We start from the raw sequence: 20,496 nt of genomic DNA, 5'->3' as shown, positions 1-20,496 counted from the left end.
TAATTACAAGTAAAACTCATTCATTTGGAATAACTAGCTTTAAATGAATAGAATTAACAAGCCCACATATGGGGGGCATGGTGGCTTAGTGGTTAGCACGTTCACCTCACACCTCCAGGGTTGGGGGTTCGATTCCCGCCTCCGCCTTGTGGGTGTGTAGTTTGCATGTTCTCCCCGTGCCTCAGGGGTTTCCTCCGGGTACTCCGGTTTCTTCCCCTGGTCCAAAGACATGCATGGTAGGTTGATTGGCATCTCTGGAAAAATTGTCCATAGTGTGTGAGTGAATGTGTGTGTGTGTGCGCCCTGCGATGGGTTGGCACTCCGTCCAGGGTGTATCCTGCCTTGATGCCCGATGACGCCTGAGATAGGCACAGGCTCCCCGTGACCCGAGGTAGTTCGGATAAGCGGTAGAAAATGAATGAACGAAGACCACATAATTTAGCTTAAGAGTCTCTTTACATTTTTCTTTTAAAGGGTCAGTCCCATTGTCATGTGCCCATTTTAGATGAATGTACATCTTGCAAATGATGAAAAAAACAGGTCAGTGTTGAAACATGAAGAACAAGCAATACTCAGCAATGTGACCTCATCTTGTTTACGTGCCCTTTCTGTGACAGATTTGGCATGTACTTATTTGCTATGCATCTTACAAAGAATGCCATGTCAAGATGTCATGCATTCCATTTAAAAACATTTCAGCTATTTGAATTAAGTGTGCAATTATTGAGAATACAACAATTCTATCTCTTCTTCTTCTTCTTCTTCTTCTTCTTCTTCTTCTTCTTCTTCTTCTTCTTTCGGTTTTACAGTTAAGGGTCACCACAGTGAATCATCTGTTTCCACCTAACTCTATCCTCTGCATCCTCTACACTCGCACCAATTACCTTCATGTCCTATTTTAACACATCCATATATCTCCTCTATGGCCTTCCTCTTGACCTCTTACTTGGCAGCTCCATCTCCAACATCCTCCTACCAATATAACATCTCCCTCTTCTGTACATGTCCAAACCATCTCAATCTAGCCTCTCTGACCTTGTCTCCAAAACAGCCAACCTGAGCTGTCCCTCTGATGTGCTTATTCCTAATCCTGTCTATCCACATCACTCCTAAAGAGAACCCCAACATCCTCATCTCTGCTACCTCCACTTCCATTCTTGGCCTAGCTTCCACTACTTTTTCCTATAGCTTTAAATTTATACCTCTGTAGCTGCTACAATTGCATCACGCTTGTTCTTAAAGTTCCGTTTTCTATTCTACAAGCATCTTCTCACTCTAAAATCCTGTTGAACAATCTAAATAGAAACTCCAGTGCTGTCTCTTTTACACACTTCCAACAGCCTTTCCACTCTTGATTAGCCTCAGAGCCTTCCTTACCTCATACTTTCTAATCCTTTCTTTTTCTTGCTCTACAATATTGACCTCTTCCTCCCGTCTTTCCCTCTCATCTTCCCTCATTCATCAGCTCCTCAAAATACTCTTTCATCTTCTGTGTACACTCTCCTCGCTTGTTAGCTTTAATTTCCTTTATCTGTTGCACATCCTTCCCATCTCTATCTCTCTGTCTCGCTAATCTGGACAAGTCCTTCTCGCCTTACCTCATGTCGCATATCTGGCATACAACTCATCGTATGCTTTCTGTTTGGCATTTGCCACGTTCCTCTTCACTTTGCACTGCAATTCCTTGTAATCCTGTCTACTTTCTTCAATCCTTTCTATTTTCCATTTCTTTTTAGCTAGCCTCTTCCTCTGAATGCTTTACTGTACTTCCTCGTTCCATCAATATGTTTCCTTATCTTCTTTTCTCCTACCAGATGACACACCTAGCACCCTCATACCTGTCTCCCTGATCACTTCTGCTGTAGTTTCCCAGTCATCAGGAAGCTCTTCATGACCACCCAAAGCCTGTCTCATCTTCTGTCTAAATTCCTCACGCCATTCTTCATTTTTAACTTCCACCAGAGACATCTTACACATCACCAGCCAATGCTGTCTTGCTACAAACTCTTCTACCACCACTTTACAGTCACTAATCTCTCCCAGATTGCCTTGTCTATATAGAATGTGGTCTACCTGCATACTCCTATCTCCACTCTACCATGTAACTCTATGTTACTCACTCTTCTAGAAATAAGTGTTAACTATGGTCATTTTTATCTGCTTAGCAAATTTCACCACTGTCTCTGTCCTTCTAAGTTCCGTTCCTTAACACCAAACATGCCCTTCACCTCCTCATCACCTCTGTTTCCCTCACCAACATGACCTATACTCCTGCCTTTCCTCTTCTCTCGCTGCCGGCAGATATGAATACAATTTAACACATTTGAAAAGTTCTTTGTATTCATAACTTTAGTTGAATACGTTTCTTACATTTAAGTTTTGCAACTAAAACACCCAGTACAGGTATTGATGTGCAAACGTGGGTGTTTTACGTGTCTTAAAGATATAAAGTTAATAAACTAATCTTCATCAACTTACAAAAACTTACAAAAAAAAGCATAATTTCTTTCGCTCCATCAGTTGTTACAAAAACTAATGCAACTGAGTTAAACACTCATACATTGATAAGACATTAAATCATAACCATTTCCATTTGTTGCTGTATCAGTTCAGTGATTTACGCATGCGCAGTAACAACAGCTCATCGGTTCTCAGTATGTCGGACGCGTCCGAAAGAAACAGTTCTCAGTTCAGTGTTGTAATGAGTCTGTCTGTGTTTCTGTCCTGTTTCTGTCTGCTGTCTTTCCCGGTTGTTATTTGTTTGCTCCGCCCACTCTTTTGTTCCCATGGACATTAATTGTACTCCTTCATCCCCTCAGGTGTGTTGTCTTGTCTCTAATTAGTTCTGCTGTGTGATTGGTTCTTGTCTCTTATTTATACTCTGTTTGTTCACTTCCCTGGTGTTGGTCGTTGCCTCATGTTGGATGTTGGTGTGCCTGTTCCTGTGTCCTGTTAGCCCTGTTTGCTGCCTTGTTCTGTCTGCCTGTCTGTTCATCTGTTTCTTGTGTTTTGGACTATTAAACTTTAAATCTGCATTTGGATCCTCACTCGCCTTTGTCCTGCATCGTGACAGAACGACCAACCAAATGGATCCAGCAGAGATTTTGTTTCGTTTATGTCAGGGGGATTCCCCACTAGAGGAATATGTAGAGGTGTTCTTGGACTTGTCCAATCAGGTGGATTTTGGGGAGAGGGCCCTCAAGGACCTGTTCCGGCATGGTTTAGAGGACGGGCTGCGCTACCTAGTGCCATTGGGCCGAGAGGTGGGGCCTTTCACGGACCTGGCCAACATAGCGTTGCTCCTGGGCGGGTCCTCCCTAACCGTGCACAGGACAGAGTCGGACACCGGCCCTAAATATTTTTTGGGGGGGGCAGTAGGCGTCGGGGTCCGTGGGCTGCGGAGCCAGGCCAGCCACGGACGCCCGAGGCCCCTACAGTACCTCGGTCCGACCCAGACCTGTGCACACCAGTGACCGAACCCGTCCACATGGGTGCCAGACCGGAAAGCTCGGGCGAGGCCCGGGGGAACCGGCTGATCGCCAAGCTGGCGGACACCCCGATGGCATCGGTCCGGGCGGCCGGCATCCCTACGGCACCGGCTGGAGCACCGAAGGCACCTGAAGCGCCCGAACCCGCCGAAGCGCCCGAACCCGCCGAAGCGCCCGAACCCGCCGAAGCGCCCGAACCCGCCGAAGCGCCCGAACCTGCTGAAACACTTGAACCCGCTGAAGCCTCCGAACCCGCCAAAACGCCCGAACCCGCCGAAACGCCCGAACCCGCCGAAACGCCCGAACCTGCTGAAACGCCCGAGCTTGCTGAAGCACATGAACCTGTTGAGGTTCCCGAACCTGCTGAAACGCCTGAACCTGCTGAAACGCCCGAACCTGCTGAAGCACTTGAACCTGCTGAAGCACATGAACCCGCCAAAGCGCCTGAACCCGCCGAAACGCCCGAACCTGCTGAAACGCCCGAGCTTGCTGAAGCACATGAACCTGTTGAGGTTCCCGAACCTGCTGAAACGCCTGAACCTGCTGAAACGCCCGAACCCGCCGAAGCACTTGAACCCGCCGAAGCGCCCGAACCCGCCGAAGCGCCCGAACCCGCCGAAGCGCCCGAACCCGCCGAAGCGCCCAAACCTGCTGAAACACTTGAACCCGCTGAAGCACATGAACCCGCCAAAGCGCCCGAACCCGCCGAAACGCCCGAACCCGCCGAAACGCCCGAACCTGCTGAAACGCCCGAGCTTGCTAAAGCACATGAACCTGTTGAGGTTCCCGAACCTGCTGAAACGCCCGAACCTGCTGAAGCACTTGAACCCGCTGAAGCACATGAACCCGCCGAAGCGGCCGAACCCGCCGAAGCGCTCGAACCCGCCGAAGCGCCCGAACCTGCTGAAACGCCCGAACCTGCTGAACCCGCTGAAATACGGGACCGACCGGGTCAACCGAGCCAGCCGGACCGACCGGGTCAATGGAACCGACCGGGTCAACAGAACCAGCCGGGTCTACCAGGTCGACAGAACCAGCCGAACCGACCGGGTCGACGGAACCAGTGGTCCCCAGCTTTGTCTCCCTGTCTCTGTCAGTCTCTCCCTTTCCTATCCATCTTTACAGGTTCAAAGCGCCTCCAGCACCACCCTGGCCGCCAACGCCGTTATGGTCGCTGGCTCTGCCTGCGGCGCCACCCTGGTCTCCGGTCCTGCTCTGGTCGCTGACTCTGCCTGCGGCGCCACCCTAGCCTCCGGTCCTGCTCTGGTCGCTGACTCTGCCTGCGGCGCCACCCTGGCCTCCGGTCCTGCTCTGGTCGCTGACTCTGCCTGCGGCGCCACCCTGGTCTCCGGTCCTGCTCTGGTCGCTGACTCTGCCTGCGGCGCCACTCTGGTCTCCGGTCCTGCTCTGGTCGCTGGCTCTGCCTGCGGCGCCACCCTGGTCTCCGGTCCTGCTCTAGTCGCTGACCCTGCCTGCGGCGCCACCCTGGTTTCCGGCTCCGCCCTGGCCTCCTGCTCTGCCGGCTCCGCCCTGGCCTCCTGCTCTGCCGGCTCCGCCCTGGCCTCCTGCTCTGCCGGCTCCGCCCTGGCCTCCTGCTCTGCCGGCTCCGCCCTGGCCTCCTGCTCTGCCGGCTCCGCCCTGGCCTCCTGCTCTGCCGGCTCCGCCCTGGCCTCCTGTTCGCCGGCTCCGCCCTGGCCTCCAGCTTCGCCGGCTCCGCCCTGGCCTCCAGCTTCGCCGGCTCTGCCCTGCCCTCTACCGCCACATGGACCTGGCCCGCCTTCCCGCCCCCTGTTCCGCCTCCGCTCCGCCGCCCTCCGGTTCTGCGTTGGAGTGTCTGGAATCCACTCCTGGGGGGGGCTCTGTAATGAGTCTGTCTGTGTTTCTGTCCTGTTTCTGTCTGCTGTCTTTCCCGGTTGTTAATTGTTTGCTCCGCCCACTCTTTTGTTCCCATGGACATTAATTGTACTCCTTCATCCCCTCAGGTGTGTTGTCTTGTCTCTAATTAGTTCTGCTGTGTGATTGGTTCTTGTCTGTTATTTATACTCTGTTTGTTCACTTCCCTGGTGTTGGTCGTTGCCTCATGTTGGATGTTGGTGTGCCTGTTCCTGTGTCCTGTTAGCCCTGTTTGCTGCCTTGTTCTGTCTGCCTGTCTGTTCATCTGTTTCTTGTGTTTTGGACTATTAAACTTTAAATCTGCATTTGGATCCTCACTCGCCTTTGTCCTGCATCGTGACAAGTGTACTGATGATTCGCTGTATCAGTTCAGTGATTCACGCATGCGCAGTATCAACAGCTCGAGCTCACAGTTCTGGAAAAGACAAAAGTTTGAATTTCTTGGGCTAGAGACCGTACATATATATTTTTCTATTCTTTTTTTTGTAATTATATTTTTTTTTGGAAGTTTATCTATTGTGTAACACTTCAAAACTGTGCAATCTATCAGAAATTCTTTTTATTTATTTTCTTTTTATAATTTTATAATCTTTTGTAAATTCCAAATGTTTTATTGATTATGTATGTTACGTTCTATGCTTGTGGGTTCTGTGTTTTCTCTCTCTCTCTCTTTGCTCCACTATCTATCTTTTCAGATCCCTACCATTGGACACTTCCTGTCAATCTTCATTATCCTGTGTGACGTCACCCATCGATCCACCAGTCAATCAGAATCAGAATCAAGATTAGAATCAGAAACAGAGACAAACAGAAGGAGAAAGAAGACGTGGGCTAATTTGTTAGAGGGCTATTGTTGTTCATTTGGTTTTAGTCAGACTGTTCATGTATCCCAATTTGTTAGTTATTTTGTGTATGTGACTTGTGGGTCACTTTGTGTATGTGACTTGTGGGTCACTTTGTGTATGTGACTTGAGGGTCACTTTGTGTATGTGACTTGAGGGTCACTTTGTGTATGTGACTTGAGGGTCACTTTGTGTATGTGACTTGTGGGTCACTTTGTGTATGTGACTTGTGGGTCACTTTGTGTATGTGACTTGAGGGTCACTTTGTGTAGGTGACTTGTTAGTCACTCGTTCTGCATCTGGATGCTTGTGTTTCTTCGCTTTGTGGATATGACTTTGTTTATATTGGGGAAAACTGGACAGGTGAGTACGTCACGTGACATACATTGTGCAACACTAAGGTAAGCTTTTCTGTATTAGACACACTAGGTTAGGAGCGTGTGCCACCCTCTGTATCTTTTTTTGGATAGGAAGTATAGGTTAGTTAGTGCGTCATCGATGCTGAAGATTTGTTTTATTACTTTCCTTTGTAGTTCAGGTTAGAGTGTTATGTTCAAGCTAGCGCAGTTTTGTTTTGCTTATTTCTTTGTTTTGGCACCGCTCATGTCTCTTTTCCCCTTTGTGTTTTTTGTTATCATTTTTCTGTAGATATCGTTAATATTATCACCTTTGTCACCACCATTTGTATGATAATAGAGACAGGTTTTGCCCACTATTTGTTGTCCTTGTCGTTGATTGCCACATACGCACCAGAAATCTAATTTTATAATCATTTCTTATTGTTACATCCCAACCATACCCCTAAACACCATTTGGGATCGTAACACCATTTGGGATCGTTACTCCTGGTATTAGAAAGTAAAATGTCCATAAATAAAATCTAAACCAATATACTGTATATATGTATGTATATAACTATGTATGACAGGAATATAACAACAGGTTCAGCTACACAACATATTAATAACTTAATAAAAACAATAAATGTAACTCATTGACTGGCCTCCTCTCCAAGGTTATTTAAGATGAAACAATTCATGCTGAATGTTAGCAATACATGTTCCTGTGTATGTAGTTACTATAGAAAGAATGTATTAAACAAGTTTTTAATTGCAATTGTACAATTGTCTATTATCTAGAGTTGCTGAGTAGAGTCTGTTGTTTTAGAACATTAACACCACGTGACCAATTAGTTTCTAGTATATAGGAGCACAGTGGTATCAATTATTTTAAACAATTATACTAATTAATCATGCCACAATTATATTAATTAATTAATCCTGCCTTCACTTCCTGTCTGTCTGCCTGGTTTGAGATAGTACACAGTATACATATATATAATTTATGTAGGACAGGAATATAACAATGGGTTCACTTATACAAAATATAAAATTTCTAATAGAAACATAAAATGTGACTCAGTGACTGGTTTCCCCTACATGTTTATTTTAAACACTCATTGTAAAACAAACCTTTTTGTATTTTGTAATGTTATAATTACTTTAGCAGCATTTACCTTACTAATGCATAGTAGTAACTGCAATTACATTCTTTACAAGGTTAACTGCCTTTTCTGTGTTGGAGAGGTGAAAAACAAAAGATGTAATACATTTATGACAGCCTAACAATCTAATTTAGACCTACCTTGAATACAAAGACACCACCAGATTTAATAACTTAATGAATGTAATTAATGACCTCTTAATTATGCCAATTTGTACTATAACACTGAGGCTGTTTCTTATGAGCTTTTTACAGTATCTGCCTGTGGATTAGACTTGCACTGGCTGAATTTAAAATAAATTCACACAACTCTCAACTGTTATGCTTGCACTCAGAGAATTTATTGAAGTATAGAAACAGGATCATTAGTAAGTGGATTTCTTGAGGAGGAACAGATTACAAGTTTTCAAAATGAAATCATTAGAGCAACTGATTATAAAACAAAATGTTAGTATCCCAACACCCAGACTTCTGCACTTTATGATGTGCATGATTACATATTTAAATCTGATTCCTTTTCAGACTGAACAGAGGCCACTTGGGAGAAAGCTGCAGTCCCTCAAGTCTGTGAATAGCAGGAAAAAAGAATAGTTAAAGTACTGCACATAAAATAACTATCATAGTGTATAAAATAAGTGATAAGTTTTAGAAAAAAGATGAACGTAAAAAGTTTGTTTAACAAAAGTAATTTTATTTAAGTTTGGAATATTTTGTCTTGCATCAACTTTTGAGATTTTGTACAAAATTAACAATAAGTTACACATTTTAAAATTTAAATCTTTGGCCTTACAATTTTTAATTGTGGCTTGTTTGTTTCTTACACGTTTTGACTTTAATAAGAAGCATTAAAATGTCAAGAATCATTTTGTTATGGAAAAAAAAATTAACAGGGTGACGTGATCGGTGATGTGAACGTTTTTTTAGTACCCTGAATTTAATTATTTATTATTCAATAACAACCCTGTTTTAATTCTCTTATACAACAGCAATTTTCCAATTATTACTTTTTTAAATTTATCAACAAATTAACCTATTAACAAACCAACGAACCAACTGACTCCTAAAGGCCTTTTCATGTTAAAAAATGCTGATACAGGTACCAGAGACTTGGTGTGTAAATATAGAAATGATAATGTATTAGAATGATTATAAAGGTGTCATTTAAATTTTAGCTAGCACTATGATCACGTCTGCTGTTATAGAATATTAATGACTTTCTAACAAGCCAGCATTGAGAGAATTCCTCAACACTGTGTTATAAATCAAAGAGAGAAAGACAGAGACAGAAAGAAAGAAACTCACAGTTAGATGCAGCTGTACACGATCGTCAGGTACTTATAGGTGCCACCGCAGGGATCAGAGAATACATAATTTGAAGCAGGTACCTGACAGCTGCTCTGTCGATTACACCTGGAAACCAATAGGGATTTAATTAGAAATTTTATCCACAGATATCAGTACTGCATGCCAATTATAATGATTATGTGTACTGATAAAGGCCACTGCTTATTTTACCTATCATTAACTATTTTTAGTGCGTTAGAGGCGTAGCACATTGTGTTGGAAAGTTGAATGGCAGGTCGTCCTGATGAACATGTGGTGGAATTGGTTCGGCCAAAGCTAGCGCTGCTGATCTTGATTTTGAGATTACCTGAAAGCATTTATCACAAAGGAAAAACAGACTATTAATGTGAGCAGTGGAAAAGGAATGCTAAATTTACTTACACTCATCACTACTCAACTCTCATCGGGCATGAAAATTAAATTAATGTCTTCTTATAGGTTGAGATAAGGTTTGATATAAAAGAAGGGGTAAAATAGCGGCACAAACCACATGTCAGGCCAGCAGTATTCTGTTCACAGGTCACAAGTGTCTCTGCAGGAAACATATTAAGTGTTTGAAACCATATAAATAAAATAAATAAAACCAAATAATAAATAAAACCATCAAATACTTTGAGTGTGCATAATAAATAAATAAAGATGGAATTTATTGGACTTTAATTTTTCTGAAATTAAAAGAAATGATGCTACAGGTGCATAAAAGATTATGTTTAGTTTCTTAGTAAAGATAAATATTAATAAGGTTTAGTCTTATTTAAATTAATTTGTTCTTGTTAATTTAATGTTCTCTGCATTAAAGTTATTTGCTATACGCAACTTTAGTTATAGCTCAAAAGGGCATAAGTTCTTTTCTGTTTACCCAAGATTACAGAAAACATTTTCGGATTACTCACTTAAGCACGTATAGGACACTGTGAGGTATTTAGCAGTTTCTTTACAAGAATCTTTGAAAACGGAGGAGGAAGACTCTACTGTGCACTTGTGCTGTCCATTGCACCTGTAAACAAAAGCAAATGTTAACCTAGCCTTGAGCAGGTTATGTGGAAAATGTAAAAAAAAAAAAGAAATAAAAAAGTCCTCACAGTGAGGTGACAGTTGAGAATGTGTTTGGAGCATAGCAGTTGGTTTTATGGGTCGAATCGTCCTTGACTCCACTTGAACAGGTTACAGTATCAGCGCGCCCGAAGTTTGCATTCATGATATTAATTGTATCCGCCCCTGTACAAATATACAGTCAAGCCTGCGTTATTTCAGCACCAACATAAAAAGTAATTAAAAAACATAATATTTTAACCATGAGGACAAATTTTTCTTACCACAATCCAGTGTGCGGTAGCCGTGCTCACAGACCACGACATCCCCTAGATAAAGGAGATAAAGCAAATAAATGAGCTTTTATAAGTGTACATTTTAAGAAGAAGCTACCCAACACTACTCTTCATCCTAGAACTTCATCAAAACCAAGAAGCTGCTGGTGGTGATAGGTTTCGTCAGCAGAGAATGAAAAATTGGTTAGGGATTTGATGCTGGGCTGGAGGTTCACCTGCCAACACCGAAACAATACCAGGCATAGACTACTTACGGGCATTGATGCAGTCGTAAGTGGTAGTGTAGTATTTGTAGGTTCCTTTGCATGGGTTAGAGCTGCCAAGTAAATTTGTCTTTACCTCACACTCTCTTAGTCCATTGCATCTGTTTGGGTAAACAGACCAAATACGCTCAGCAGGGTTATGTATCATACATTTTATATTTTTACAGTTATATAATACAATATTATATATAATGTATTTAGAATACAATATAGTCAATTTCAAGTCAGTTTCCCTTATTTTGTATGTTATAGCAGCTTTAGACTGTCATTTCCTCACCAACACAAACTCTTTTTGTTCCTCTCTCTTGAAATTAATGACATAACTTGCCCTTGTTGGAAACCTTACTGATCATTACAAAGCACTGATACACTGAGACTCCTACCATAAATATTAAATAAACATCTGTTTACATAATTAATAATTAGTATTAGCCATACAAGTGTAAGTAATTACTAAAGAAAGAATAATCTATTAAACAAGTTTATTAATATAAAGTTTGCAACAGTAATGTTGTTTATTGTATACAGTGTTGTAATGTAACGGAGTACAAATACTTCGTTACTGTACTTAAGTAGAAATTTCACGTATCTGTACTGTGCTATTTAAATTTATGTCACCTTTCATTTACGGCATTTAGCAGACACCCTTATCCAGAGTGACTTACAACTGAGCAACTGAGGCTTAAGGGCCTTGCTCAGGGGCCCAGCAGTGGCAGCTTGGTGGACCTGGGGTTCAAACCCATGACCTTCCGATCAGTAGCCCAACACCTTAACCACTGAGCTACCACAGCCCTACAGCCCTACTTTCACTTTTACTCCACTACATTTCGTAGATAAAATGTATACTTTTACTCTGCTATATTTCCACTAAGCATCTTCGTTACTCGTTTCTACAAAATAAAATCAGAAGAAATGTGTGCGACTGCAATAAGGGAGGTTTGGTGAATCACTGCTCCTAGATTGCATTACACACGCTCCGCACGCACTATTTCAGCGTAATGTTGCCAAAGGAGGAGGAAGCACAACTGAAACTGCCATGGAAGCACCTACTGGAGGACATCCCGTTATCGTAGACGACCACCCCGACGATAGTCGTGAACTCGGTGAACAGGGTGAAGAAAATAACGTTATACACCGATGGCCATATTTACAAGAAATGTTTCTGTACATTGGAATGAAAGATTCTTCCTACCGGATGAAGTGCCTCTTATGCCTACCAAAAATCACTGAAATTTTACTTTTACTTCAAATACTTAAGTACATTAAATATCAGAAAATGACTTTTGATACTTAAGTACAGTAAATATCAGATACTTTAAGACTTTTACTTGAGTAATATTCTAAAAGGTAACTTTCACTTCTACCAAAGTCTTTTTCTAGTACGATACTTTTTAGTACTTTTACTCAGGTATTGCTTTCTTATACTTTATACAACACTGATTGTATAGTCATGCTGTTGTAGAAAAACACCTTCTTTTAGATTCTAGCACTTAGTAGCACAGTGGCATCAATTATTTCATACATTTATAAAATTGATAACAAATGAACTTTGTTTACATTTCTGCCAGTTATTGTACATGTATTGTGTATAGTATAAACTAAGAAACACTGTACCTGTCAGCAATAGTGGAAACGGTACTGGAGCAGCTGGTATCAGTAACCTTAAGATTGCGAGGTGCATTACTGCAGATTTTGCTGTCTGAACGGCCGTACACAGTAGTTGTGACCAGTATCACTCCAGTGTCTAAAACACATCGAATACAGACTTACAGACTTGCTTTATCTAGTTTACTTTGATAATGCAATGTTTTTATACAGCTCTACACCATGAAAGACATTTAAACTTACCACAAGAGAGGCGCTGAACATCACCATCACAGGTAATCACAGTTTCTGAAAGAACAAATTATTCACACAGATATTTAAAGTCAACCTGACTGATTTGTTTATGTTCTCTGTAAAACAGTTATTACATGTTAGGTTATATGAAAAAGGTGTTTAATTGCATTAAAATATTACCTCCAGAAACATGCAAACCAGGTGCTGCAATAAGCACTGTAAAGCAAACACAGGTAACAAACACAGAAAACAAACACAGATAAAAGATGTAAAAATACATTAACATAATTTCATTCATTCTATTAATTTTTTCATTATTTTATTTTATTCTAATATTATTTCTCCTGTTACTTATGGGTGAGTAGAGTAAGCTTTCGCAAACTTACTAAGACTAACACGCAAGCCAGGTGCTGCAATAAGCAGTGTAAAGCAAACACAGATAACAAACACAAATGGAAGAGGTAAAAATTAGATTAACACACACATGGATTTTATAAGGAACAGTATGGAAGAAACTTACGGGTGAGTAGAGTGAGCTTCAGGCAGAGCATCATGATGCTGAATGTGTTGAAGCAGTGATGTTTGATGTAGATGCTGTGGGATGTGTTGAAGTGCTGCACCACTGGCTCTGCTCTCCTTATATATAGTATATCATGTAACTGAAAACAAAAAAATTGCACTAAAGTCTCTCCCTAGACCCCCAGGATACATTATAATTGTAGATAATTATATATAATTTTATTTATATCTAAATAAGTATGAGTATATTTCAAGCCATTATGGTGTCATTATAATGAGTTTAATGACAAATAGCTTTGCAGGAATTCAGAAAAATACGTGAAAGTTAGGTGTAAGTTTGAGTTTTTGCTTTTTCTGACATTTTATACCAGATGGAAAAAAATGAGTACCATACTTCAAAGAACCATTTTTTCTAATATCCAACATTATGAGAGGCGATTAATTAACCCTTTACTGTACCATATTAAATCCAGGCAACATAAAGGATATTAACTTTTTTCAGTAAAATTATGAGAAATTTTATAAATTAAGATTGAAAAGGAACTCAAAATCTAACCAATTTATTATATGCAAAAAAGTAGTCACATGGGACACAGAGGTCCTTTTTTATTTATATGTTCTCGATATAGCCTGTTAATGTCTATTTTCTGTTTGCCAGACCTCTGTACAGTATGTTTATTAGTGATGGGAAGTTCGGTTCTTTTCCGCGAACCGGTTCTTTTGGACAGTTCGTTTTAATGAACCGGTTCAATAATCCAGTTCACCAGTTCACATTCACAATGACATAATGACGTAAATTCCTTCATCCCGCCGCTGCCGGCAGATATGAATACAATTTAACACATTTGAAAAGTTCTTTGTAATCATAACTTTAGTTGAATACGTTTCTTACATTTAAGTTTTGCAACTAAAACACCCAGTACAGGCACTGATGTGCCAACGTGGGTGTTTTACGTGTCTTAAAGATATAAAGTTAATAAACTAATCTTCATCAACTTACAAAAACTTACAAAAAAAAGCATAATTTTGAAATGTTTCTTTCGCTCCATAAGTTGTTTCAAAAACTATTGCAACTGAGTTAAACACTCATACGTTGATAAGACATTAAATCATAACCATTTCCATTTGTTGCTGTATCAGTTCAGTGATTTACGCATGCGCAGTAACAACAGCTCATCGGTTCTCAGTATTTCGGACGCGTCCGAAAAAACAGTTCTCAGTTCAATGTACTGATGATTCGCTGTATCAGTTCAGTGTATCGGTTTAAACAACTCGAGCTCACAGTTCTCTCAGCACAACATGTCTCAGTTTAGTGTACAGGAGTTACATATACTCCTGGATATTAGTTTATTTAGAGTCGGAGGGGCTGTCAGGCATGACCGAAAGTGAGTAACTTTAGTAACTTGTGGATCAGCGCTGACTCAAGACGCGAACTGTTTAGAACGAATCAGTCCGATTTGGTGAACTGGTTCAGTTCACTAAAAAGAACCGGTTCAAAAGAACGATTCGTTCACGAACCGGCCATCACTAATGTTTATAGGATTTTGGTATAGCCATTCAAGTGTGTTTAATAAAACCTGCTCTACCTGCACTTACAATCGCCTCCATGTTTCAAACACTGCCATATTAAAGCATAGCATAATTACAAGTAAAACTCATTCATTTGGAATAACTAGCTTTAAATGAATAGAATTAACAAGCCCACATATGGGGGGCATGGTGGCTAAGTGGTTAGCACGTTCACTTCACACCTCCAGGGTTGGGGGTTCGATTCCTGCCTCCACCTTGTGTGTGGAGTTTGCATGTTCTCCCCGTGCCTCGGGGGTTTCCTCCGGGTACTCTGGTTTCTTCCCCTGGTCCAAAGACATGCATGGTAGGTTGATTGGCATCTCTCGAAAAATTGTCCATAGTGTGTGATTGCGTGAGTGAATGAGAGTGTGTGTGTGTGTGTGTGCCCTGCGATGGGTTGGCACTCCGTCCAGGGTGTATCCTGCCTTGATGCCCGATGACGCCTGAGATAGTCACAGGCTCCCCGTGACCCGAGGTAGTTCGGATAAGCGTTAGAAAATGAATGAACGAAGACCACATAATTTAGCTTAAGAGTCTCTTTACATTTTTCTTTTAAAGGGTCAGTCCCATTGTCATGTGCCCATTTTAGATGAATGTACATCTTGCAAATGATGAAAAAAAACAGGTCAGTGTTGAAACATGAAGAACAAGCAATACTGAGCAATGTGACCTCATCCTGTTTACGTGCCCTTTCTGTGACAGATTTGGCATGTACTTATTTGCTATGCATCTTACAAAGAATGTCATGTCAAAATGTCATGCATTCCATTTAAAAACATTTCAGCTATTTGAATTAAGTGTACAATTATTGAGAATACAACAATTCTATCTCTTCTTCTTCTTCTTCTTCTTCTTCTTCTTCTTCTTCTTCTTTCGGTTTTACAGTTAAGGGTCACCACAGTGAATCATCTCTTTCCACCTAACTCTATCCTCTGCATCCTCTACACTCGCACCAATTACCTTCATGTCCTATTTTAACACATCCATATATCTCCTCTATGGCCTTCCTCTTGACCTCTTACTTGGCAGCTCCATCTCCAACATCCTCCTACCAATATAACATCTCCCTCTTCTGTACATGTCCAAACCATCTCAATCTAGCCTCTCTGACCTTGTCTCCAAAACAGCCAACCTGAGCTGTCCCTCTGATGTGCTTATTCCTAATCCTGTCCATCCACATCACTCCTAAAGAGAACCCCAACATCCTCATCTCTGCTACCTCCACTTCCATTCTTGGCCTAGCTTCCACTACTCTTTCCTATAGCTTTAACTTTATACCTCTGTAGCTGCTACAACTGCATCACGCTTGTTCTTAAAGTTCCGTTTTCTATTCTACAAGCATCTTCTCACTCTAAAATCCTGTTGAACAATCTAAATAGAAACGCCAGTGCGGTCTCTTTTACACACTTCCAACAGCCTTTCCACTCTTGATTAGCCTCAGAGCCTTCCTTACCTCATACTTTCTAATCTTTTCTTTTAATTGCTCTACAATATTGACCTCTTCCTCCCGTCTTTCCCTCTCATTTTCCCTCATTCATCAGCTCCTCAAAATACTCTTTCATCTTCTGTGTACACTCTCCTCGCTTGTTAGCTTTAATTTCCTTTATCTGTCGCACATCCTTCCCATCTCTATCTCTCTGTCTCGCTAATCTGGACAAGTCCTTCTCGCCTTCCCTCATGTTGAATCTGGCATACAACTCATCGTATGCTTTCTGTTTGGCCTTTGCTACATCCCTCTTCACTTTGCACTGCGATTCCTTGTAATCCTTTCTACTTTCTTCAATCCTTTCTATTTTCCATTTCTTTTTACAGTAGCTAGCCTCTTCCTCTGAATGCTTTACTGTACTTCCTCATTCCATCAATATGTTTCCTTATCTTCTTTTCTCCTACCAGATGACACACCTAGCACCCTCATACCTGTCTCCCTGATCACTTCTGCTGTAGTTTCCCAGTCATCAGGAAGCTCTTCATGACCACCAAAAGCTTGTCTCATCTTCTGTCTAAATTCCTCATGCCATTCTTCCTTTTTAACCTTCACCAGAGACATCTTACACATCACCAGCCAATGCTGTCTTGCTACAAACTCTTCTACCACCACTTTACAGTCACTAATCTCTCCCAGATTGCCTTGTCTATATAGAATGTGGTCTACCTGCATACTCCTATCTCCACTCTACCATGTAACTCTATGTTCCTCACTCTTCTAGAAATAAGTGTTAACTATGGCTATTTTTATCTGCTTAGCAAATTTCACCACTGTCTCTGTCCTTCTAAGTTCCGTTCCTTAACACCAAACATGCCCTTCACCTCCTCATCACCTCTGTTTCCCTCACCAACATGACCTATACTCCTGCCTTTCCTCTTCTCTCGCTGCCGGCAGATATGAATACAATTTAACACATTTGAAAAGTTCTTTGTATTCATAACTTTAGTTGAATACGTTTCTTACATTTAAGTTTTGCAACTAAAACACCCAGTACAGGCATTGATGTGCAAACGTGGGTGTTTTACGTGTCTTAAAGATATAAAGTTAATAAACTAATCTTCATCAACTTACAAAAACTTACAAAAAAAAGCATAATTTCTTTCGCTCCATCAGTTGTTTCAAAAACTAATGCAACTGAGTTAAACACTCATACATTGATAAGACATTAAATCATAACCATTTCCATTTGTTGCTGTATCAGTTCAGTGATTTACGCATGCGCAGTAACAACAGCTCATCGATTCTCAGCAGAGATGGGGACTCGAGTCATATGACTTGACTCGAGTCGGACTTAAGTCGCACAGTTGAGACTTGAGACTTGCTTGACAAATATTAAAAAAAGACTCGACTTGACTTTGACTTGACATTCATGACTTGAGACTTGACTCGGACTTGAGTTAAATGACTCGAAATAACTTGTTTTTTTGTTTTTGTTTTATCTTTTTTGTCTATTTTGTTTTTAAATCTGTTTTTAAACGCACGCAAGTGCGTAATATAACCACGTGACGCAGCAGGCACGCAGAGGGAGCGCGCGCACTAACTAATAAACCTTAACAGTCGTGACGAAACATGGAAGGCGCTACACCAAAAATAATTAAGTTCAGGTACCGGGATTTTGTGCAAGATGAGAAGAGAAGAACAGCAGGATGCGACCACATCGCTCACAATTGAATGACAAAGTTCTATCAAATTAATTTTTTTGCAAGCGCAATGTAGTGTAAATGGTTGGTCACTGTTTATGTGGAAATGTCAGCTTTTTTCCAATAGCACTTATAATTGGTCTTCAGTGTTAGGCTTTGAGTGAAAAGCGTATGGACCGTTTATGGGGATGCACATATATATAAAAAACATAAATATAAATAAATAAAAAATAAAAATAAAAAACCTCAGAGTTGCAAGCGCAGCAAAATTCTTGTCTCGCATGCACACGCACACACATTCAATTTAAAGGGACAGTTCACCCAAAAATAAAAAAAAATATTTTATAATTTTCTCACCCTCATGATTTTACAAACCTGTATAATTTTCTTTGTTTAGATGAACACGTAGGAAGATATTTTAAGGAATGTTTGTAACCAAACCATTCATGAGCCCCATTCACTTCTATAGTATTATTTTTTCCCACTATGGAAGTGAATGGGGTTCATGAATGGTTTGGTTATAAACAGTCCTCAAAATATCTACATGGGTGTTCTTCAAAACAACTTCAATCATCTCTCTCTCTCTCTCTCTCTCTCTCTCTCTCTCTCTCTCTCTCTCTCTCTCTCTCTCTCTCTCTCCAATAGTTAATTCACTTCAAGGTTTGTGGGATTCAATAATTTACGTTTTTTGGTTGACGTGATTGATTGTTGTTATTCTGTTGTTAAAAAGGAAGGATCTAATTTAAGGATGTGTTCATGTCCCATTAAAAGGGAATACTTGTTCAAAAATGCCATTTGGTTGCAAAGTAACCATTGTACTTTTTTATATATATACTTTTCCATGGTCTTCTGCCATGTTTGAGGCATATTGAAACTTTTCATGCTTTTATGTTGGCCTTATTTCAGTTACATTTACATCTTAGGCTTTGTAGTTTTGATTTTTATTCATTTTTAGATTTTTATTGTATTTACAACTCACCTGTATGTGGACACCTTTTAAAAATAAATGCATATAATCATTGTTGTTGCAAATAAAACTATCATAGTCCATAAATACTGTAGATTTAAGTTTGTTTAATATATACATTTAGTTAAATCATCAAACATATGTATGACTTGTCAGTGACTTGCTTGACTCAAGCTACGACTTGACTTGACTTGCTTGACATAAAGCAGTGACTTGACTTGACTTGACTCTCACAAAAAATGACTCGGACTTGCTTGAGACTTGAAGGTTAAGACTTGAGACTTACTTGTGACTTGCACATGTGTGACTTACTCACACCTCTGGTTCTCAGTATGTCGGACGCGTCCGAAAGAAACAGTTCTCAGTTCAGTGTACTGATGATTCGCTGTATCAGTTCAGTGATTCATGCATGCGCAGTATCAACAGCTCGAGCTCACAGTTCTCTCAGCACATGTCTCAGTTCAGTGTACAGGAGTTACATATACTCCTGGATATTAGTTTATTTAGAGTCGGAGGGGCTGTCAGGCATGACCGAAAGTGAGTAACTTTAGTAACTTGTGTATCAGCGCTGACTCAAGACGCGGACTGTTTAGAACGAATCAGTCCGATTTGGTGAACTGGTTCAGTTCACTAAAAAGAACCGGTTCAAAAGAACGATTCGTTCACGAACCGGCCATCACTAATGTTTATAGGATTTTGATATAGCCATTCAAGTGTGTTTAATAAAACCTGCTCTACCTGCACTTACAATCGCCTCCATGTTTCAAACACTACCATATTAAAGCATAGCATAATTACAAGTAAAACTCATTCATTTGGAATAACTAGCTTTAAATGAATAGAATTAACAAGCCCACATATGGGGGGCATGGTGGCTAAGTGGTTGGGGGTTTGATTCCCGCCTCCGCCTTGTGGGTGTGTAGTTTGCATATTCTCCCCGAGCCTCGGGGGTTTCCTCCGGGTACTCTGGTTTCTTCCCCCGGTCCAAAGACATGCATGGTAGGTTGATTGGCATCTCTGGAAAAATTGTCCGTAGTGTGTGAGTGAATGAGAGTGTGTGTGCGCCCTGCGATGGGTTGGCACTCCATCCAGGGTGTATCCTGCCTTGATGCCCGATGACGCCTGAGATAGGCACAGGCTCCCCATGACCCGAGGTAGTTTGGATAAGCGGTAGAAAATGAATGAACGAAGACCACATAATTTAGCTTAAGAGTCTCTTTACATTTTTCTTTTAAAGGGTCAGTCCCATTGTCATGTGCCCATTTTAGATGAATGTACTGTATTTTAATTACAGCTTGCAAATGATGAAAAAAAACCAGGTCAGTCTTGAAACATGAAGAACAAGCAATACTGAGCAATGTGACCTCATCCTGTTTACGTGCCCTTTCTGTGACAGATTTGGCATGTACTTATTTGCTATGCATCTTACAAAGAATGTCATGTCAAGATGTCATGCATTCCATTTAAAAACATTTCAGCTATTTGAATTAAGTGTACAATTATTGAGAATACAACAATTCTATCTCTTCTTCTTCTTCTTCTTCTTCTTCTTCTTCTTCTTCTTTCGGTTTTACAGTTAAGGGTCACCACAGTGAATCATCTGTTTCCACCCTAACTCTATCCTCTGCATCCTCTACACTCGCACCAATTACCTTCATGTCCTATTTTAACACATCCATATATCTCCTCTATGGCCTTCCTCTTGACCTCTTACTTGGCAGCTCCATCTCCAACATCCTCCTACCAATATAACATCTCCCTCTTCTGTACATGTCCAAACCATCTCAATCTAGCCTCTCTGACCTTGTCTCCAAA

General features: G+C 40.9%; 1 protein-coding gene across 1 annotated transcript; it reads right to left on the bottom strand.

The window, feature by feature from the left end:
* Positions 1-9,030: 9,030 nt before the first annotated feature.
* On the bottom strand, positions 9,031-13,145 carry LOC132853670 (rhamnose-binding lectin-like). The gene is made up of 11 exons (XM_060881581.1): positions 13,021-13,145; positions 12,681-12,716; positions 12,510-12,554; positions 12,276-12,405; positions 10,653-10,762; positions 10,387-10,431; positions 10,153-10,288; positions 9,964-10,067; positions 9,558-9,602; positions 9,242-9,377; positions 9,031-9,136 (listed from the first exon to the last, which is right to left on the bottom strand). Exons 1-11 carry the CDS (start codon positions 13,052-13,054, stop codon positions 9,031-9,033), a joined length of 927 nt encoding a protein of 308 aa, XP_060737564.1. The 5' UTR covers positions 13,055-13,145.
* Positions 13,146-20,496: the final 7,351 nt, after the last annotated feature.

The sequence above is a fragment of the Tachysurus vachellii genome, chromosome 11 (genome assembly GCF_030014155.1).
Source record: "Tachysurus vachellii isolate PV-2020 chromosome 11, HZAU_Pvac_v1, whole genome shotgun sequence".
Classification (NCBI taxonomy): Eukaryota; Metazoa; Chordata; class Actinopteri; order Siluriformes; family Bagridae; genus Tachysurus; species Tachysurus vachellii.
This window is presented reverse-complemented; position numbering and strand designations above follow the sequence as displayed.

Bases quoted from the DNA above. Each gene is read 5' to 3' on its own strand.
- LOC132853670 (XM_060881581.1), bottom strand. From the start codon at position 13,054: ATGATGCTCTGCCTGAAGCTCACTCTACTCACCC. The intron at 10,432-10,652 runs GTAAGTAGTCTA...TCCTTTATCTAG, and splicing joins TTACGACTGCATCAATGCCC to GGGATGTCGTGGTCTGTGAG. The intron at 10,289-10,386 runs GTAAGAAAAATT...ATATTTGTACAG, and splicing joins CTACCGCACACTGGATTGTG to GGGCGGATACAATTAATATC.